This window comes from Protopterus annectens, chromosome 4.part0 (assembly GCF_019279795.1).
Source record: "Protopterus annectens isolate FY-2018-M chromosome 4.part0, PAN1.0, whole genome shotgun sequence".
Taxonomy (NCBI): domain Eukaryota; kingdom Metazoa; phylum Chordata; order Ceratodontiformes; family Protopteridae; genus Protopterus; species Protopterus annectens.
Genome location: NC_056733.1, coordinates 683,737,395 through 683,761,261, shown reverse-complemented (window position 1 = coordinate 683,761,261; position 23,867 = coordinate 683,737,395). Strand labels below are relative to the sequence as shown.

Here is a 23,867-nt window from a genome sequence, read left to right as displayed (position 1 = left end):
CCCTGCACCAAGTATTTCTGATGCTATTTAACTTGCTGATGTGCATTCATTGGGTTGGAGGGTGCTTTGTATGCCAGACACAGGTCACGCCTTAGCAGTAGGATACCTAGTATAGTGACAGGGTTTTGAGGCAGTCCATGTAGATATATTGTTTAGATCTTGTACCTTTGTGGTAAGGTGTCTCTGTGGATGTTCCATTTGTTGCAGGTATCTGAACAAATACATGCCAAACTGGCCATTATAAGTAATGACTGGCCGAATGAGGTCTGAGTAAAGTGGGACAATGACATCTCTATATGTAGTCACAATCCCTTTGTCTATATGCTATGTAAAATATAATGAATTTCTTACAACAGTGATCATATGTTGGTCAAAAGTTAGATCACTGTCCATATAAGTTCCCAAATTCTGAACAACTGGGCAAATCTGAAGGCAATATTGTTAATGTGGTAGTTCCCCAGGGTAGATGACTTCCCAAAGGATGTATTTTTTTGGCATTTAGTTTCAGGACATGATTCTGGCACTAGTTATTTGTTTGTGACAAGCCTTCCTGCAGGATGGCAAAGTCATTTGGGGATTCAATAACTGCTCCAAGCTTACAGTCAATCTGCAAACTTAGTCAGCCAGAACCCTTTGGTATTGGCTTTTCCCTCAGAGGTCCCAACACCAAATTGTAGGGAATTCCACTGGTAGCTGGTATCTTTGTGGAAGAAGCTTCCCTTATTTTGATTTCCTGCATTGTATCTGTGAGCCAGTTGGCAATCTAGCAGCTGAATTAGGGCTTTGTTCCCTGTTCATTTAACTTTAACTACTATGCCTGAGTACGGGATTTTGTCAAAAGCCTTGTCCTGGTCAAGGTATGTGTTGTGGACTGTTTTACCTTCATCCATTGCTTTGATAACCTTTTCAAAGAAGCCCACCAGTTTGAGTAAGTATGATCTGTCCTTCACTAATCAAACTGAGATGAGCCAAGTGTTTGGAGGTTCCTTGTGTCCTTATTGATTAGTTCCATGATAAGCCTTTCCCTGGTTTTGCTATTAAGCTGGACGGACTAGTGAATCTGTAATTGATTGCCTGGGATAGTGGAAGGTCCTCCCTTATGCGGGGGAATGACTGTAGCTATTCTCCATTCCCTTGGTCAAAACCTGTATGGAGACTGAAGTTGAACAGTATTGTAAAGGACCCATTTAAATCATGCTTCTTGCTGTTTAAAATGTATCCAGGGATATTGTCAAGACCCAACAGTTCAACACTTTTACCTTTTAATAGATAGTGCTTTCAGGACTTGGTCTTGTGTGAGATCTGGAGGCAAGTCAGTTTCAGATATATCTTTTCGGAGAGATGGAGGGGAGAGTGGGGTAAAGTTTGATCTGAATTTCTCATTAAGTAGGATAGCAATATCTTCAGCCTCAGTGTAGGTAACAGAGTTCACAACTAGCTCAGCTCATTCCTGCGTTGTGCTTCTCAGATTAAGAATATAACTAAAAAAGGCCTTGTAATTGACTTTGGATTGGGTGGGTATTTTAAACTTGACTTTGGTAGATTTTATTAAGCTCCTGATTTGTTTGTTTATTTCAATGACAAGGAGTCTATTATTTTGGGAACTACTCTTTGTACTGTTGGTCATAATTCTCTTCCTTTTACTGTAAAGCTTGCTGATATTATGGTTCCACCAATGGGAGCTTGTTTCTGGGACTAACACAGAATCAACATGCTTCCCACATATATTTAAAACTGCATCTTTGTTAGGTTTTTTTGAATTTAAGCACTGTGACCAATTATACTATTAGGAAAGCCATGATGGACCTGAGACTGTTCAGCAACTTGGCCAGATGGATTTAGTATTACCTGTTTAATCAGACTTAGAGAATGGGCAACCTGTACATCATCACTCTGACTGGAGAACAAATGTTCTCTAGCAGGCTGTTAATGTACAGGTAATGCCCACTGAAAAATTAGTCCCCTACTTCATGACAACATATTAAGCTGCTGTGGAGCTCAGACTGTAAGAAAGCTAATAGCCACCATATTTTACACTCATTAAGCAGGGTGTAAAATAAAAAAAAAATAAATTGAAAAAATTAGAAAAGTGCGTGTGTTTATGTCTGTGTGTGAAAGTGAGAGAGAGATTGACTGAGCCATTATTTTTCACTCGCTAAGCAGCACTTTTGCTGTACAGTGATTATAAAAATAAAAGAAACATTAAAAAAAAATTAAAAAAAGACAGCGTGTGTTTCTGTTTCTGTCTGCACGTGTGCAGAAGTGTGTTTGTGTGAGAGACAGAGTAAGATCGATCAAGCAGTGCAACAGCAGTTAAGAGGTATGCATACCTCTCAACCTCTTAGCAGAAAAAATCTTGGTAAAGACTAAAATAAATTGGAAACAAAGGCTCAAAAAAAAGGAATGGATCTTAATTATTGCTGTTATAAAATTTAAAAAGTTGCTAGCATTACAGGATTTGTTTTGGCATGCATTTTCTGAAGGAAATAAAGTGTGAAACAAAAATGTATGTCATTATTTAGTGACTTCATTTACAAATGATTGCCCACAAACCACAAATTTTATGAACAAGAGACCAAAAAAATGAAGTAAATATCTGGACATTTTTTGAAAATCGTATACTTTTTCCAACACCATTAATGTATACTGCAACAAGTTTAAAACATTAGGTGGAGGAACTACTTTACATCAAAATATAGCAAAAATGATAATAATAATACTGTAGTAATAAAAAATAAGTAAAACACAGCAACTTTACAGATAGTCTATTCTCTATGTGCAATAATGCCCTCCAGGGTGTGTGTTATTGTGTAAATGACACCCTTCCAGGGAGTGCGTTATTTACACAGTAACACACACCCTGTTGGGCATTATTGCTCACTTGTTTGACAGGAGGTAGCTTTTGTTTTTGTAATTTATTTTTCCAGTTAGTGTGGTAGGACAGCCAAAGCCAAAGCCTATCCAGCACTCAGTCAGTGCAAGGCTGAACAATTAGCCTAAATTGTACCCCAGCCCATCACAGGATACACACACAGACGTTACACACACACACACACACACACACACACACACACACACACACGTGCATAGCTGGCACACCTGCAGCCAGTAGATATGCAGACTCCACAGATAAGGCATCTCAGTTGAAAACTGACCTGAAGAACCAAGCACAGTCGGGTAGCAGTACTAATGGTTGTGCTACTGTGCTGTCTTTTATACAAATCCATTTAATTAGTCATCTTTATCAATTTCAAGGCTATTGACATCTTCAATTACTGTAATTCCTTCGCTCTAATTTGTAAAAACTCTCCAATGATTGCATTTGCTGACAGTGCAGTAATATTTGCAGCTGAAACCATTCAAACTCCATTTCTTAATCTATAGCCTAATAGTTCAAAAAACAAGACTATTAAGCTTGATAACCCAGTTAAGGATTCTACAAAGGTTAGGCAAGGTAAAGAAATAGATCTGCATTTCATTGCCAAGGAACGAATATTTGACAGTAATTTTACAATTCAGCAATTATGTAAAAGTTGTAATGTGTAAACTGTGTAGTAGTACTCTTGCTGTCTGCACAAAATTCAGAACTATTCAGCTTTACAAATTCATACTGAATTAGCTCATTAGGACCAAGTTTACCTATTTCTTCATTGTTCTAAAATCACATGGAAGGAACAGAAAATGGAAGCCAGAAATTCTAAATCTGCTGGAATGGGTGCTAAAAAAGGATCTACAGTTCTCTTGTTTGGCCAGACAGAGAATAGTTTCCATTTGATCTTATAGATCTTCCTAGTGGAAACTTTTTACAAAGAAGTAAGGATATGTAACACCTAGGAAGAAAGCCTGGACTGTCTAGCCATCATTGGAAATAGAGAAACCATGTGGTCAACCAGAGGGTTGAATGTCCAGGTGAGGTAGCCCTGATGAATGAGATGGAAGATATGAAAGGGGATCCAGAACACAAGGGAGTAGATCAGATTAGGCCAAAGGAGTGGGAATCACACTTGTAGAGCTTAGAATGGGGCAACAAGGATTACCTTACTTTTCTGTTGATAAGTTTTCTGCAAAAATGTTGATATGAGAGGTGAGGAAGAGTAGGCATAAAGGAGTCGGGGGGGCAATCATGGATCAGAGCTTCTCTTGGTGACTCCCCTTTTTGAAGGAATTAAGGCAAAAAACCTGCTGCATTTGAAATTTTGAACAGAGGTAAACAGGTCGCAGCATGCTTGGCCTCAGTGGCAAAAAATCTGCTCCAACACTGAAGCAGATCCGCTCAGTATGTCCGCTAAACCTTTGGACTTCCTTGGAATGTACATTGCTAAAAGAAAGTGGTTGCCACACTCTCACTCCCTCCTGACACAAGGGCTAAGAGTGGATCCACTCCTGTATTAATGTACCAGACCACTGACATGTTGTCCACCTGTATAGCAATTGTCCCCTGAGGTAGGATGTCTTGAAATGCCTGCAATACTACAAGAACTGTCCTCAGCTCTAGAACACTGATGTGAAGGTTGGCCTCCAAGGGAGACCAAGTGCCCTGAACTGTCTGTCCCAGGTAATGCCCCCCTCATCCCAACTGAGAAGCAAGCTATCTCCTGGTTTGTCTATTTTTATGTAGTAGTATGCATCCTAGAGTTCTATCAAGAAAATCCACTCGTCCTTCCTCAAAAGAGGGAAATGGGCTAAACCATAACCATTTGGAACTTGGAGTGTTTGACAAATTGGTTTAAGTGGCTTAGGTCCAATATTAACCTGAGTTCTCTCATCTTATTTGGCACAGAAAAGAATCTTGAATAAGTTGAAAACCAAGTAGATATTCCTGGAGGCTCCACAAACACAGGCCAGTGGATACCACATCCCACAATGCCGAATCCTTCACAAATGCTTTCTTTGGACATCTCCAAGAATGCATGGATCATGCAATCCCAAATAAATCCAAGTCCCTCTCCACCAAAGGCAAGCGTCCTGTCTGGTGGACCTCAGCCATTAACAAATTGTATAACAAACGAAGGAAGCTACTGCACGACAGAGCAAAATCCCATAAAGGGAAGACATCTCTGATCAACATTAGCAGAAAACTACGTTCTCTCATAAAAACATCCAAGGCCAACTTTGAGAGAAAAATCGCTAAGGACACTAAAGATAACCACAAAGCCTTCTTCAGCTATGTTAGAAACCTGGGCGAAACCCTCAGATATGCTCGGAGTTAGTTCACAACAACAAAAAATACACTGAACCCACAGATATTGCCAACATTCTGGCTGACAGGTTCAGTGCAAATTTCTCCCCTCCCTCACCCCCAAAAGAAGAAATACTTATCCCAGCTGAATGTAATCTCCCTGTCATCTCAGATGTCCAAGTGAGAACCGCCCTCAACAAAGATAAAAACACAGCATCAATGGGACCTGACGGTATCCCGGGTTGTGTGCTACGTGAACTCCAAGAGGAGCTAAACCCGCACATAAAAATGTTATTTAACCTTAGCCTTACTACAGGATATGTACCTGAACACTGGCGTACAGCAACAGTGGTCCCACTCCACAAAGGGGGTACCTCTACAGACCCTGGGAACTACCGCCCCATAAGCTTAACAAGCCTGGTCTGCAAAGCTATGGAAAGAATCATTATGGAATTCATAAACAGAGACATAGGGGACCTACAGACACTTGACCCCACCCAGTTCGACTTTGTAAACGGCAGATCCTGCCTTTTGAACCTGGTTGACTTTTTCAAAACAGTCACTAGAGCCATTGATGAGGGCAAAGCAGTCCATACAGCCTACCTGGACTTGGCTAAGGCCTTCGACACAATACCCCACTCAGGCATCAAAGATAAGCTCACCAGCTTAAACGTAAACCCTTATGTCACTAGATGGGTTGCAAACTGGCTAAAGGACAGAACCCATAAAGTTAAAATCACTGGAGCAATGTCAGACTCAAAGCCAGTCACAAGTGGTGTCCCACAGGGATCTGTCCCGGGACCCCTCTTGTTCGGCATTTATTTCTCAGATGTTAAAGCAAACATGGGAGGGTTGTGGCTGACAAAGTTTGCAGATGACTGAAAACTAGGCGCCATAGTCGATACACCAGCGGACACATACATCCTACAAAAAGGCCTCACAGAAACGGACAACTGGTGCCGGAGTCACGGCCTTAAACTAAATGCCAAAAAATGTATAGTCACCCCCTTTGGGAAAAACAAAGTACCCACAAATTATCACATAGACAGCAACCCAATGAGTACGGAAAAAGTAATCAGAGACCTAGGGACCCAAGTTGACAGTGACCTCTCATTTGACACCCACGTTGCCAAAGTGGTTAGAAAAACATTCTACCTTGCACACCTCATCATGAAGGGATTCACATCCAGATCCAAGGATGTCATTGTACCCCTATACTCCTCCCTCATCAGACCCATGATTGAGTACAATGCCCCATTTGGTATGTACCTCACCCGGCATTTGCAACAGCTAGAGAGACCACAAAAGTACCTCACCAAGAGGATCAAGGGTCTCTAACATATGTCTTATTCTGCCAGACTAAAGAAACTCCAGCTCTATTCAGTAGCATACCGCCTGCTCAGAGGTGATCTCTGCCTGACGTACAAGGCCATGTCCAATCAGGATCTGATGGACATGCTCCACCTCAAAAAATCCAAATCCATCAGGACCACGAGAGCTAAAGACTTAAACCTCAGCACAAGTATGAATAGGACATGCTGGAGGGATAGATTCATAACACAGAGGCTTCCCATGCTTTGGAACAAAATCCCAGTTCATGTTAAGCAGAGCTCCTCACTGACTCTCTTCAACAGAAATCTTGATGAGTGGATGGGAGATCGTAAGTTTACCCCAGGGGTCACATCTGTGTCACTGCTAGACAGGGGCACAGTAAACTAATTCTATTATATAAGGGGGCCTTCATTGTGTCACTACTAGACAGAGGCACAATATTCTAAATCTATTCTGTGCATTTTTGTGCATTTTTGTACCATTTCATGGGGTGGCGAAAGCCACATCACTATGGCTAGGCTTACAAATGCCCCAAGGCAGAACGCCTAGTACTAAACTATGAAACTATGAAACTATGAACAAACCAGTCTCAGTAGTGCCAACAAAACAGTCTTTATTTAGCGTGTTCGTCTGTCTATAACTTCAGACTTCTTCAGTATAATATACAAACAAGCTCACTTCACAATATATACCTTAAAAAGTCACATGATATTTTAAAAAGCCCAATGACATTAAACAATAAAAATAAATATAAATTAATAAATAATTAGCTGAAACAAGTGTGACCATAGAAGGACTTCCCCCAAAGCCTCCCAATTAAATTAATGTTTGTGGAGCCTCCAGGAATATCTACTTGGTTTTCAACTTTGGTTCTTGGTTTTGACTGTTAATCTTGAATAAGTTCCAAATCCTTGTTGGTCTGGTGGGACCTCTTTGATGACTCTTTTTCTTAATTTCTCTATGACTGAGTCTGCTTCAGTCCTCTGACAGGGTGGTACATAGAGAATGTTTTGTGGGTGAATGGGTGGGGGAAGGGAAAATGGAAAGTAATATCCTCTGGCAATTATTTTCTTCACCTAGACATCTTTTGTGATGGACATCAAGGTTTCCAGGTGTAGAGATAAGTACTGCCCTGACTGCCTCCAAAGTGCAGCAGTCAGGTAACCATTCAGTGACACAAAAAATACTTCTTGTTTTTTTAGTCCTCCCCTACTGTGTAAATGACATCTACCATTACAGTCACCTCTTCTGCCATGGGGGAATCTCTCTACATAGGAGTCCTGAGAGAACCCTTATGATTTTCAGAACCAGATCTTTCTACCCATTTTCTGATTTCTTGAGAAGGTCCTCTGAGGTGTAGAAAATTTTATCCCTTTGGCAGATAGGTTTTGCCTAATCTGTTCACTTCTGGAGTGTGTGCCTTTAACTCTGGGTCCAAATAATGTGGATCCATCAAAGGGTGCACTGATGAAAGAAATCTTGTATGGTTCTGCAAATCCAAAAAGATACATTCAGCTGTGCTTCCTAACAGTAATGCCTGACCCTACTGCTCTCAAAACACCTTCTACAGTGTGTGAAATCAGATGCATAAAGGAATTTGATAAGGACTGAAGGGTGGCCAGCTGCAAAGAGCCAGTCTTTTTATCCTCCATCAACACGGACCCTGGGATAGATTTGTTAAGCTCCTTCGTCACATCTCTTTGAAATCTTGCGAAATATGCCAAGTAATTCAGCAACTGGAGAGCAAAGGTAGCTGAAGCAAAACGTTGCTTCCTGAATGCATCCAGTGCCCTAGACTCTCTGTTAGGGTGACGGACAGATGAACTTTCCTCAGGAAGTTCCTTTTTGGTGGTTGCAGCAACCACCAAGGCATCAACTAAGGGACCTCTGCTCCAATGGGCATTGTCCTTAGGTGCAACTAAGTATTTGACTGGTTTCTTAGGAATGGGCTCTTTCATATCTGGATCCTTCCAAGCTGATGGGAAATGAGGTCCAGCATTTCATCTGTGGGGGGTACCACCCAAGACATAATTGAGCTGGTTCCAAAATCCTCCAGAAACACTGACTCTTCCTGGGAAGGGGCTTCGGAAGTCCAACCACCTTTCTGGCTCAGAAGTTCAGGAATTTCTCTGAATGAGACAGCCTGAAGGCATGAGCTGGGGGCAACCTCCTCTTCATCAAAGTCAGTGTCTTCTGTCAAAAGATTCCTGTGGGGAGTCAGTGTGCCTGTTGTTTGCACTTACGCTTCTGGGGAGCTTCCTCGTGGGGGGGGGGGGTGATCTGAGAAGGAACCAGAATCATGTGGGGAATCCTATAAAAAGACTGTCTCAAGGCTAGAATGGACCAGCTGCCTCAATGGAGCAAAATGACCAGATGCAGAACCCAGGGCTGACACTTGTGGAGGCAAGGATGTCATATCTCCCATCATATGGAGAGCTCTCTCTCCAGTTCCTCAAAGGCATCAGTAGATGGGGAGCCCAGGACCATGCCAGTAGGCTTTGAAGCCACCTGTCTGAAAAAGTCCAAGACCTCTCCATGACCATGCATCAACACAGAAGTTGAAGCCAAGCTTTCCAACACTGAGGCCCCAAGGGGAAGGGATGGCACCAAAATCCTTGGAGACGAACCTCTTCCCCTAGATCTGGCACCAAAACTACAGCTGCAGAACCACTTAGCTTCAGATGGGTCAGAGAAGGTGTCAGAGTTGACAAAGGCCAAGCCTTCAGATCTGACATAGACAATACCAGGATTCTTGGATCTGATATCTTTGAAACCAAGGGATGGAATAGAGTAGGAATGAGTAAAGGTGTTTGGGCTGGTCCAAAGCTCACAGGTTAAATGTGAGACAGAACCAGGAGTACTCCCAGTTGAATTTGGGTCCTGAGAAATGTTCTCATCATCCTGTGCACATCTGCCTCAGAAAGTCTCCTGGTAGACCTGAAGGACAAGGAGGTAGATGGAGGTCTTGACACTGGAGTTTCTTGCAGAAAGGGGGGTTTAGCCTGGATGTGACTGGCTCTGAAGAGAATCTAGGATGTCAAAGGGATGAAGACTTAGGATCCAAAGTCTTTGGATCTGAGGAAGTGACCAGATCCAATTTCCTTGAAATGTTGGCTGGAGGAACTGAAGCTGGAGCTGAGTGAGGAGAATGATCAGGGGAGCATTTTCTCGACTCCTTTGGCTTGTCTTTGGCTTTTCCTCTCTTTTCACCCTGATGTTTCTAAGTGGAAAAGGAAGCTCCACATGCAATAGACCTTTAAGTACTAATTTGTTCTTGCACTCAACCAAGGCTGTGTGGTTGAAGCCGGAACAGATTTCACACTCTACCTCCAAATGTGCTGCCCCAAGATAGTACATACACTTAGAGTGGGCATCCAAGTTAGGTATTTTATGTCTTCAAGAGGATCACTTTTTGAAACCAGTAAGTTTCTCAGACATTTTGAAAGCTAAATCATAGTTCTAAACAGCAAGGAAGAAATCCACCTAGAAACACCTACAAAAAAGATCTAGTTAGTGTAAATATCAGCAATGGTAAAAACACAAGCTTCTGACAAGGGAACGGCACTACCAACAATGGTAGAGAAGTCTACTAGAAGGAAAATTAGTACAGAGGAAGGGGGGAGAAAGGCACAAGAAGAAGAATAGAAGAAAGCTATACAAAATATACTTTACTGTACTTTTTTATAATAAACTGGGGAGAATACGAGATAGCAGAAAGGAGCTTAAATAATCATGATCCATGTGGACTGTTGCCCATACCTCTCAACTGTACAGATTTTTGTAGAATGTCCTAATTTTTGCCTCATATTTTTGTTCCATTTTTCATAAAATTGTGGTTTTCTGTCAAATTAAAGATTCAAGTCAGAAATAATAACAGGCATTTGAGTTTCTGACTTCATACCCTTCAGAAAATTCATGCTAATGCAAAACCTGTTATTCTATCAACTTTCTAAGTTTGCAAGATCAGTATTTACAAATTATCCCTATTTTTGGGCCTTTGTCCAACTTTTATTCATGGCTTTGTCCAGATTTCTTGCTCTAAGAAGTTGAGAGGTATGTGTCTGCCCCACCACAGTAAATACTACATCTGAGTAATCATGATGCACATGCACTGTCTGCCATGCCACAGTGAATACTACATCTGTGTAATCTACCATGCCACAGTAAATACTGCATCTGAGTAATCATGATGCACATGCACTGTCTGCCATGCCACAGTAAATACTACATCTGAGTAATCATGATCCATATGAAGTGTTTGTCCTGCACAGTAATCATTCCCCACAGCTGCCACAATTATTACAACACCGTCTCCTTGTCATCCTGTCATACATCATCACAAATTGCACCAACATAATTACAGATTTGTCACGTCGTCTCTGGCATAGACATTAGTAATGGACACACAGTAATGATTTTACAAAGGCTGTCCATTGGGCCTCTTAGTTTTTACTAAATCCAACCAATCCAGTCCTTTGTTTTCATCCAAAATTGCAGTCATTCTCAAGATTTTTTTTTCTGAAAGCCTAATTGCTTATCCATATTTTCTGCCTGGCCACTTAGTTCTAGGTCCCATTTTAGTCACCTGTTGCTTTATCAGTTTGACGATAAACTGTTAAGCATTTAGAAACTCAATATTCCCTACTCAGGCTACTTGCAATTTTTTTATATAACATTCTAATAGTTCTGATATGTGCCACAACCACAAACCAAATTTTACCTCTTCCAAGCTTCTTGTTATTTCTTTAACATTTGCTTGAATCAGTTTTTATCATTAGCAAAAAAAAAACTGTTATAGTAATCTTCTCTCAGCTCACTTTTCAGTGTTGTACATTTCTTCTCTACAATCATATTCTTCCTCTATAATCATATTTCAACTAGTGTTTCCATGTTTTCTCCCATTATTTTTTACAATCTTTTTTTCTCTCTTTACCATCATCTTAACAGCTGTTTCATGCCCCATACCTTTCAACGGGTCTACCAACCAATCCAATCTATCCATGGACTAATACTGAACTTTTGGCAGGGGTCAGCAAGGAGCCGATGGGCATCGGGGTGTTGGGCTGTCTATCTTTCCAGGCAGGTGAGTGTTTATCTTTTAATCCTACCTTTGTTTTGTTTCCCTGATGTGTGCCCTGACTCCATGGGGTCATGCTATGGGCAGACAGCTTTGAACCACTCCCTTCCTTCACGAGGAGCTGATATGGACAAGTGGGTCTGCCCCTTGGCAGTAGCATATGTTGAGTTTCTTCCCAGACTCTAAGAGGAAGCTCCAATAACTATGTGTACCCTTGTACACCCTCCCCCCCCCCCGGTTGGACACTGCCACTCTATCAGCAGCTCAAGCTCTTAATTGATCCCAGGTCAACTGGGCTATAATCAGGGCTTTATTCCTCTATGTCACTGAAGCACCTATATGTTGTCTACCATCATTTGAGTGCCAAGACCTACACTAAATCATGTTGAATAACCTTTTTCACTCTCAAAAAATTAAATTAGTTAATCATGGTATATGAAATGATAAGGGGAAAAACTGATCATTTTCAATCACTGAAAGACTTGTTAATTACCAGTAGTTGTGAATTCTAAATGCTGGCAAAATGGTTTGATACCCCCCTACACAAAAGACGTCAGAAGTGAATTCTGAACAGAAATGGTAATTAACTTCAGCATCATCTCACATACTTGAGTAATTAGAAATTCTGTAATGGGAGAGCCATCCTCTTTACTTCCCGGGACTGTACTCCAGCATCAACTCACATACTTGCGTAATTAGAAGTGCTGTAATGGGACAGCCTTCCTGTTTACTTCTGGGGACAGTACTCCAGCATCAACTCACATACTTGGGTAATTAGAAGTGTTGTAATGGAACAGCCTTCCTGTTTACTTCCGGGGACTTTTACCCGATAGTCTTGCTACACTGTTGTGCACATACAAGCTAGCACCTGGCTTGGCAGACTTATACCAGTGCACAGATTTTACTATGTTAAAAAGAAATAACTACAAAATATCAAGTACTAAAATAAATAAAAAAAAAATTAAATCAGAATATGGTAAAATTCCTGCACACAAATGGGGAATTAATATATAACCTGCATCATCTAATATAGTTTGGTAATTAGAAGTGTTGTAATGGGACAGCCTTTCTTTTTACTTCCGGGGACTTTTACCCGATAGTCTTGCTACACTGTTGTGCACATACAAGCTAGCACCTGGCTTGGCAGACTTATACCAGTGTATAGATTTTACTATGTTAAAAAGAAATAACTACAAAATATCAAGTACTAAAATAAATAAAAACAATTTAAATCAGAATATGCTAAAATTCCTGCACACAAATGGGGAATTAATATATAACTTACCGTGGTGCATCCATTACTTTTTCCACTGGGCACCAGCCATGTATTTCACATGATTTTTTATTATTCTGATACTGTATACATTTACCAGTCTGAAATCCTGTGAATCAAAGTTTAAGAAATGTTACAAGAACAGAGCTTATTCAAATTATATAATCCACAAAAAACATTGTTAAGCACATTCAGAGTCCCTCAGCTGTGTTAGCACAGAGGCCTTAGCTCTGACTATGACACAGGTGAACCATGTTTGAGCAGAAGACTCATCCCCGAGGAGCCAGACAGGAGATGTAGGAGTGAGTGACTGATAACCATCTCTCCTGTTTTATGGGGAGGGTACAGGGCTTGATACTGCAGGGGAATCTCCTGGTAGAGACCAGAGGTTAACCATGGACACACAATTCATTCAGCTGTGACCTTTGTATAGATGGGAAACAAAAAATCATTATGAAATACAGAGTCATCAAACATGACCAAAGTTGAATAGACTGCATGTTTAAGCTTACACGTCTAATGGAATGTTATTGTATAAGGAAAATATACCATACTGGCTGTAGATGATGGTCCTTTAGATACTTGCCTCCTTTCTCACAATCTAATTACATTTAAGTCATTAAAAAGCTGATTCTCTCTGAAAGAAGAGACCTCCACAGAGTGATGTGGAGTGCTATGCTCATGTGATGAGAGAAATTAATGAGGTTAATAATGCAACAGAGAAGGATGGATGATCAAAGGTAGTTAGGAGTTAAAAACAATATAAAAATATTTTCATTCCATGTTTTAATCCACTGTACTGAGTGCTTTAATTGTTTTAAGGTAAGAGAGTCTTACTGTCATATACCATTTCCTTGTGGGACTGTGCGCCCTTTTTCACAATCTTTATCTGAGTTACATGTAGTCGTAGGTGTTAGATACACAGGTGTTGGATACTGAAAAATAAACATTGTGATCATTAGTTACTGTAATAAATGTAGCGAATATTAAAATGTGTTTTTGTTATATTTTGCAAATTAATTTGTGATGGTTTCAATTACATGCAATGCAGTCTTCCTAAATGTTCCTTACCTTTGTAAACAAAAAGACACTGTCTAATCTTGCATTCTTCACTTTTATGTAATATATACTCTATGCTGTTATTCCATGTACACCTGATTTTCCCACTACACAGTTTGTTACAGTTTCTGCAAACATGTTGCTTCAGTTGTTTATGAACCTTGAAATAAAAAATGTTACTTCACATTACTCTTACGATCACTGTTTCAGCAATGACTTACTTCATGACCTGTGATCCCAAGACTTGCTCTGATTTAGGGCCCTGTGCTTGTACCCCATGCATTAATCTGTAGTGTTGGTGGGTGTTACTAATGATGTCTATTTCTATGATTCTCTGACATATCTGCCCTAGTACACACATACTGAGGTCCCATACTTTTCTCTTTAGAAAGCCTTTTGCGTAACTTATAAACCATTTTTAGTTGCATAAAAATGTGTGCCCTTACTAGGGTGTATTTCCCAAAACTTAGCATAATAGTATAAATACAGCAGAAAAAACAAGCATTATGAAATCAAAAGTTTACACATTTATTTTTTTTTTACCTGGATAATCTTTCGTACACAACTCTGCATTCAGTAATACCTGGAAAAAGACTTGTCATAAATCCATCTTTTTTGATATCTTCGTATATGAAAACTTGAAGCCTGTTTCTTATCCAATGACTGTTTAGCTGCCTACCATTTCTGTCTTAAAAGTTAGTTCTGCTTTTCATGCAGTACAGATCACTCCGCATTATTCTAGGAATCAGAGGTCATGAAGAAAGCAAGTGTAGCAGCAATGATTTTTATGAGTGATGTGAAAAACATTTATTGTAGAAAGCTTCATAACACATCAATAAATAAATTGTCATATTCCAAGTTAACTTGATGGAGTATTCACAATGACATGATCTTTTGTGTTCTTAATTTCCATTACAGTGCACTTTCTGTCCCTCTAATATGATACACAGCGTAGGCAGATACCTCTCAATCGAACCATGTAACGCTGTGTGGTAAGTGCCTATAATGTGTCATCAGTGATTAAACCTGAAAGTTCAAGTATAAAAATACAGTAGAATCATGTGTTATTTTTAATGATTGTTTACTACAGGCCATCACTAATAATTGTGAGTTTTTTGCTTTAGAATGTCACTTGACACTGTTTGAAATTGTTTTCTTTCTGTAGTACATTTTTTTCCCAATAATATATATGACATGCAGCATAATATGTGAGAGTTATTAGGTACAGCTAAACCTCATTATTTCAGGTATGTTGTTTCTACATTTGTTTGCAATAGCACTCGTGAATCTTGGGCTTATTAGACTGTCTTCTGGAGATAGTACAAGTGTTTATTTTCAGTGCCTCTCTGTGCTAACAGTTTAACTACAAGTTGCTAAAATACCCTTTGTGATAGATGTAAACTTTAATCCAAACAAAATAACTAGGGTACAGGTATGGAATAGCAAAGATGTCAAAAAACATGTCTCACACACACTGAACCTTATTCTGATAAAAAAATAAATATTTTATGTCCAAACAATAAATAATTTATACCCATAGTGAATGTCGTATAAATGGAAATGTGGAGAAATGTCACACTAATCCTTCATTTGGTTGTTTCATATATAACTAAAAGTATTAAAGAGTTTAGCCAGAGAGCTTGCATTTCATTTGAATGCCAGTGAGCTAAATATATGTATGTCAGATTAACAAGAGAACAGAATAATACCATCATCAAATGACAACACAAGGAAATTGATATTTATGTAAATGAGATGTAAATGGACAACATAAATGAAGAAAGTAGAAGCAAATGGCATCATTGAATGAGGTTATTAAACAACAGTCACAGCAAATAGCAGCAATTGAAGAAGCAGTTAATGACATGGATGGGAGAATGGCTGAAAGTGAGAATCACACTGAATTTGTTCTCAAACAAAATTCTTTACTTGTAGAAAAAAATAGAAGACCTAGAGAGTAGGTCAAGAAGAAATAACATAAGAATCCATGGAAAAAGAAGGTGGCAACATGATTTTATTATTAAATAACTGCCTTCCTAAATCCCTGAACTTACCTGAAGCTCTTTCATATAGTATTGAGAGAGCACATAGATCCCTTTATAACACTTCACCAAAAACTAATCCACCTTCCACTAGATCACTTCTAAGCAAATTCATGTCAAGTCAAGATAAAGACTTGGTTTTGAAGACAGCCTGAGCTAATTCACCTACAAAAATAAGAGAAAACTCCATAAGATTTAATAATGACTACTCTACCCCTACTATGTTCAAAAGAAAGGTGTGTGTTACCTTTATAAAAAGTTTAAAGAAAGTGAACATAAAAGTGCAGCTTGTATTCCTGGCTAAAATTAGGATTTATTTTATCTGAAGGACAAAAAACATGTAACACTTTAGATGAAGAGGTGTTTTTTTTGTACAAAAGAAGAAACTTTTGGACAAACCAGAAGGTATGGACTAGTCACTGACAAAATTAAAGAAATAAGCCACAAGAAATGGATGGATTTTAAAAGAAAAACAAAGTAACAAACTTATGGACTAATGACTGAATATATATTGGTCAAGTTGTATGTTCTTAATATTCTCTTGTTCTATATAACTTCTACATAGGACTATCACCTGAAGTAAGGTAAAAGTTTTTATTTGTTATGACAGAAAACGTTTAATTCAGAGTTGCATATTTAAATTATATATTTTTGATTTTTTCATTTAAAAATAAGAATAAAAGATAGATAACTAGTTCATTTGGGGTGAATAGAATTTTTTTTTATATAATAGTGTAGAATGTCTTACAATATTACTGATTACTTAAATGTTATACACTTTAATCTTTATAGTAAGAGTAAGTAAATATTCATTTAAAGCAAAGCAAGTTGATAATTTAATGATAATACATTGATGTGTGTGTGTGTGTGTGTGTGTGTGTGTGTGTGTGTGTGTGTGTGTGTGTGTGTGTGTCTCCTTCTTAATATATAATTGTTTGGGGTATGTATAACTTGTGTGGGCTGGTGGATAGGCTTTCTTGAGGGATTTGATGTTAAATATACAGTTTATTAGTTGTTTTTTTTTTCATGTCCAGTTCTAAATTTAAATTTGTATATAAAGTCCATTTAAAACAGCTTTATTTAGCAGCTGCAGCTTGCCTGATGTGGTCATGAGTGTTCTTTAAGCTGATTACTATTTTCCCCCACTCAGATGCATGTATTTGTTATTTTAATGCTTTGCAATTAGGCTCAAGCTGCATTTTACTCTTAGAAGCTCCACAATGACATTTTCGCCATGCCACTGCATCAGGAAGAACTCTCTGACCTCTATACTTTCAGGAAGTACTCTTGTAAGTTTGCTGAAACAGAGAAGGAGATTTAAAAGAAGAGAAACAATTAAATTAAAAGAAGGAATGCTTCCTTAACAATTTTGATGATGAATGAATAGTGTATGATTTTTTTTCTTGTATTTGTTCTATAGTAAAATTCCTCCATAAAGTCTGAAACGTTTGGAATGTTTTTTTTTTTAACTATTGTAGCTAGCCCAATGTGGTCGCAAGTGTTCCTTAAGTTTTTAGTGAAGACAAATTCTGTTTTTCTGACTCAAGTGATTAAGTTATTTTATTGATTTAAATTAGTCAAATGCTATAGTTCATATAAAGATGCTCCACAGTGTTGTTTTCATCATGCTGCTGTTTTAGGAAGAACTCTCTGACCTCTAATCTTCCTTTGAAACAGGAAGTATTTATAGAAGATTGCCGAGACAGAGAAGGGGGTGGAAGAAACAGAATGAAAAGAGTCAAATTATACAAGCTGAACTGTTTTAGTCAAAGCTTTAATATAAAAAGTAAGAAGATATGAGTAACAGGTTTTGAATGAAGTTCATAAACTGTATTAAAAAAAGAGGATGTAAAAGTATACTGTCCAGCATTTAAATGTATGGTGTAATCTATATGAATCCATGGGCACTGCTGTGCTTATTATCTTTCTGATAAAGTTGTATGCTTTGTAAAGCATACTGGTCATTACTGAAATCGTACACAATTAAAAGAAGTTACATATAATCAAAAATAGTTAGTAAATGAAACTTTTTATAAAAAAGCTAATTAATATAGTAATGAAAATAGAGCTTTAGAGCAACACATTTTCTTGAACATAGAACTTATATAGATATATATATGAGTTATGTAAAAACAATACCATATTATTTTATTGTCTTTATGTGTGATTGTGAGGTACAAAGTCTGTATATATTGATGATCTCTAATAATATAATATATAAGTGTAATTGTAATGAATTACAATAACACTGATTTAGAATTATCAAGTTGTACAGGTAGTTATATATTTGGTTATAAGGGGGCAGGATTATGTATACAGGAGTTGTATGTGTTTATTATTATAAATAATCTAGAGTTTAATACCTCTTCATTTATTTTGTTTTTAATTAGTTAGGGTTTAGATATTTTGTACAATTTATAGAGAATAAATAGCTATTGGCATATATATATATATATATATATATATATATATATATATATATATATATAGATAGATAGATATGGATTCGTATCACTTCACTGAAAGATCATTTCACTGAGACCAAATCACCTAAAGTTCATTACACTGAAAGTTCATTTCACCTAAAACTCATTTCACTGACAAGTAATACTCTAAGGCAAGTCAAATGTATATGTCCTTTTCCCCACTGTAGTGTGATCCTGGTGTTAGTATATATAGTTAGGCTCCCCCCACACTGGGGGGTGTGGGGGCATAGCACCCCACCTAGTTGGGTTTTACCAAATAATGCAAAACAAAACCTGACAACAGAAAACCAAATTAAGTGGGGGGCTATGCCCCCTACACCACCTAATGTGGGGAGCTGTGCCCCCCACTCCCCATAACTACATATACTAGCACCAGGATAGCACTACAGTGGGGAAAAGGACATATACCTTTGACTTGCCTTAGAGTACTAATTGTCAGTGAAATAAGTTTTAGGTGAAAGGAACTTTAGATGTTTTGGTCTCAGTGAAATGGGTGTCAGTAAAATGGTCTTTCAGTGAAGTGATATGAATATATATATATATATATATATATATATATATATATATATATATATATAAAGTACAATAGCTTATAGTCTGACAAATACATAATATACATTATACAGAATGATAATTAGTAGATTGGTCACATTCGATTCTTATATCTACTATACCTACAGCATTTAATAGTATCTTATATGTATCCTTAAAATGGAGAACATTGACATATGTGCAGTGACAGAGACCTGGTTCAAAGCTCCAGAGAGCACCCCTGCATTACCAGGCTTCAATTCATACCACACCTTTCGGCCACCTAACCCAGAAAGAAGCACTAAAGGTGGAGGCGTGTCCATATTCATTAAGGATATCCACACCTCCAGGCTAGTTGCACAGCATAATGCATCTGAGATTATCCAAGTGCAACTAACTCTGGGCAAGACCGCAATCCAAATTGCAGCTTGCTACAGACCCCCCACCATGCCCCAGGATTCACACTCCTCATTTCTTGATACACTGGAAAGTATTAGGGTGAAACCCAACACCCTAATAATGGGCGATTTCAACTACCCCACCATTAACTGGGAAAACTACTCATGTACCAACTCTTTTGCTCAACGTTTTCTAGAATTCATAAATTCCAACGCCTTGGATCAACTTATTCACAGCCCCACCAGGGGCAGCAATATCCTAGACCTGGTCATTACCAACATGGGAAACCGGTGTTCCACACCACAGGTCAATTCCTCGTTGGTCAGATCCGACCACAAGCTAATCAGCCTAGACATCCACATCCCACCTCCACCCCCACTTAGGGAAACCATCGTAAAAAACTTCTCCAAAGCCATCTTCACACTTCTTAAGACAGAAGTGGCAAACTTCATGACACCTATGCAGACGGACAATAGAGGTATGACTGCCGAATCCTACACAAATGCACTTTATAAGCACTTACACGAGTGCATGAATCATGCTATCCCTAATAGAACCAAGATGTTATCCTCCAAAAAAAGGAAGCCAGTCTGGTGGTTCTCTGCCATAAACAAACTCTACAACAGAAGAAAGAAACTGTTGCAAAAAAGAGTAAAATCCCATGACTGGAGGAACTCCCTGGTCAACCTCAGTAAGAAGCTGAGATCCCTCATAAAATCCTCTAAAGCTAGTTACGAAAACAAAATTGCCACTGACTCTAAAGACAACCACAAAGCATTCTGTAGCTATGTCAAGAATCTAAATGGGAACACTCATATCTGCTCTGAGTTGCAGCACAATGGCACTAAATATACAGAACCAACTGATATTGCCAACATCCTAGCAGATAGGTTCAGTGCTAACTTTACCCCCCTCTCACCCCCTAGAGGGCCCATCTCTATACCGGAAGAATGCAAAGTTCCTATAATCACGGCTGCACAGGTAAAAAACACACTCTCCAAAGCCAGGAACACAGCATCCATGGGACCTGACAATATCCCAGGCTGCGTTCTACACGAACTACAGAATGAACTGGCACCCTACCTAAGTACCATGTTCAATCATAGCCTCACCTCAAGCATTGTACCCACTGAATGGTGCACCGCGACGGTTATCCCACTCCACAAAGGGGGAGCCACGACGGACCCCGGGAACTACGGCCCCATTAGCCTGACGAGCCTGGTCTGCAAGGCCATGGAACGTATCATTGTGGAACTCATAAACAAAGACATTGGTAATCTCCAAACTCTGGACCCTACCCAGTTTGGATTTGTAAAAGGCAGATCATGTCTCCTAAACCTGATTGACTTCTTTGACGCAGTCACCAAAGCCATAGATGAGGGTAAAATGGTTCACACAGCTTATATAGATCTCGCCAAGGCTTTCGATGCCATCCCCCACTCTGGAATTATAGATAAGCTCACTAAACTAGGTATAAATCCCTATGTCACAAGATGGGTTGCCAACTGGTTCATGAACAGAACCCACACTGTGAAATGAGCGGATTCCAAATCCGACATCAGACCAGTGACAAGTGGAGTACCACAGGGTTCAGTCCTGGGTCCTCTCCTGTTTGGTATCTACTTCTCTGAAGTGCAGGCCAACACAAAAGGTCTTTGGCTAACAAAGTTTGCAGATGACTGCAAACTAGGAGCCATAATCGAAACTCCTAACGATGTGGACAAACTACAAAAGGGCCTCACTGAGACAGATACCTGGTGTCAAAGCCATGGCCTGAAGCTCAATGCCAAAAAGTGTATTGTCATCCCCTTTGGTAAAAACTCTGTACCCATGAACTATCACATAGCTGGTAGTCTACTTAATGCCGAAAATGTGATAAGAGACCTTGGGACACAGGTGGACAGTAGTCTCTCCTTTGATAATCACATCGCCACAGTGGTCAGGAAATCCTTCTACATGGCTCATCTCATCACAAAAGGATTCTCATCCAGAAAAAAAGAGGTCATTGTTCCCCTCTACTCATCACTCATTAGACCCATTATAGAGTACAACGCCCCTTTTGGTATGTACCTCACAAGACATCTACAACAACTGGAAAGACCACAGAAATACCTCACAAAGAGGATTACTGGCCTCAAACAGATGCCATAAGCAGACCGTCTCAAAAAACTACAGCTTTACTCCATCACATATCGCCTACTCAGGAGCGAACTCTGCCTAACATACAAAGCTATGTCAAACCCAGAGCTGTTGGACATGCTCCACTTAAAGAAATCAGAATCCCTCCGAGCTACACGCTCTAGGGACCTAAACCTTGTCACCACGATAAACAGAACATGCTGGAGGGTTAGATTCCTGTCCCAGAGACTTCCCATACTCTGGAACAGACTACCTATCTATGTCAAACAGAGCTCCTCATTAGCACTCTTCAAGAAAAATCTTGATGATTGGATGGGAAATGGGAAATTCACCCCGGGATCACTTCTGTGGCTCTGCTCGACAGGGGCACAGGAAAATAATTTTCTTGGGTGGCGAAAGTCAGGGTACATTTTTTGGCTAGGCTTGTATGGGCCCTAGGGCCGATAGCCTAGTACCTACCTATGAACCTATTTAATAAAAAAAGTTACTTAAATATGTTTATTTTGATGTAGCACAAAGCATAAGATTTATTATTATTTATGTTCTCTGTGGTTTTGATTCCTTGAGATGTTAGTCTAACAAAATCTATATATTCCATACTAATGGTGTCAAGGGCCAAGTCATTACAATATTATGATATATTGCACCCTCAGTGTAATATGCTTTTCTAGCTGGTTGAGCATATTACACCATGGTATTATGGTAAAGCAGATTCTATGGTTTTCATGCTAATAGTAGCAGATGTCTTGACACTATTATATCACACTATAATAAAACTGGAGATCAATATCTCCAGACAGGTTGAGGTTCTGACACCATGGTAGTGTAATATTGCAAAGACCATATATATATATATATATATATATATATGTGTGTGTGTGTGTGTGTGTGTGTGTGTGTGTGTGTAAGGTAATCAAGGCTCTGTCACTAGCTTAATATCATGAAATAAACCCAAAAGTGGTATGATTATATAGAAAAAGGTTCTGACAACATAGTAATGCATTGTATTCTTGTTTTTTTTTCATGTTGGTGGCTCCAGAGACATTGATTGTACTATCTCATTTACCTACATTTATATCAGTCTTATACATTCTGTGTTAGTAGGCCTGTAGGACATTGGAAAGTTAACCTCTTTTAAAATGTAAATAATAACATATTATTACTTTTTTTCTTTCTCGCTTTCAAAAATGCAATGTAAAGGGCAAAACACATTGAATTTGGTTGACTAAAATGATTTTAGAGCAGTTTTAACAATAATATGTTCCCTTATATATGTCTAGATTCTGTTATCATAGTTTAATATTAAGGATAAATAATAATCAACATTTTGCAGTATTAAATAAATATAGCTATACTATATATATATATATATATATATATATATATATATATATATATATATATATATGTGTGTGTGTGTGTGTGTAAAATGAGTTTGGATATCTAATTTATAAATTGATGTTAGCATTTAATGAAGAAAAATATAGTTAGCATTATGGTTAGGTTAGAGAGTATTTTGTGTGATAATATCATCGAACTAGGAATTTGTTATTTTGTGATAGGGGCAATTTTGTTCTTAGCATTGGTTACATAGTTTTAGTCATTAGGTTTTTGTCAGTGTCAAGGAATATTGACAAAAATGTTCTTGATTGTTTTATTTATATTACTAATTTAATATACAAAGTTTTGACAGTTATGAATGTCAGATTATAAATTTATATCAGTGAACATTAATGGTTTAAATAACTGGGTAAAGAAGAAGTAGTTTATTGAAATACCTGAAACTTCACAAATCCGACATTGTCTTTTTTCAGGAAACATACAGTTTTGACAGTTATGAATGTCAGGTTATAAATATATGTCGCTGAACATTAATGGTTTAAATAAGCTGGTAAAAAGAAGTCGTTTATTGAAATACCTGAAACTTCATAAAGCTGATATTGTCTTTTTGCAGGAAACACACCTGCTATCCAAAAATGTAAATAAAATATTTTTAAAAGATTATCCATTTAGTTGGTTCTCATTTTAGATCAAAAAGAAGAGGCACACTTATTTTATGGAAAAATTCATTGAACAGGCTGAAAGTGATTGACTCTTATTCAGATGTAAATGGAATGTTAAGTTTGGTTGTAGTAGAAATAAAAACAAAATATACATTTGTTAACTCATACTGGATTCCTGGAATTGGAGCAAAAGTTTCTAAAGCGTATTGAGATATTATAACTTTTTATATGAAAGGTGAAGTAATTATAGGAGGAGATTTTAACTGTACTGTTTTGGAGAATGACACTACTGCTACTAGAAAAAAATAGATTATCATCAGTTGCAAAACATCTTAATCACTTTATTA

The 23,867-nt window shown here is 38.3% G+C and overlaps 1 protein-coding gene across 1 annotated transcript in view; it reads right to left on the bottom strand.

Annotated features, from left to right (window-relative positions):
- The window catches only part of P2RX7 (purinergic receptor P2X 7), a 414,468-nt gene that overhangs the window by 182,520 nt on the left and 208,081 nt on the right, over positions 1–23,867 (bottom strand). Inside the window, exons 4-5 of the mRNA XM_044068649.1 lie at positions 13,709–13,796; positions 12,874–12,970 (exon numbers count right to left, since the gene is read on the bottom strand). Of these exons, the coding sequence (XP_043924584.1) occupies positions 12,874–12,970; positions 13,709–13,796 (185 nt within the window). The remainder of the gene's footprint in view (positions 1–12,873; positions 12,971–13,708; positions 13,797–23,867) is intronic.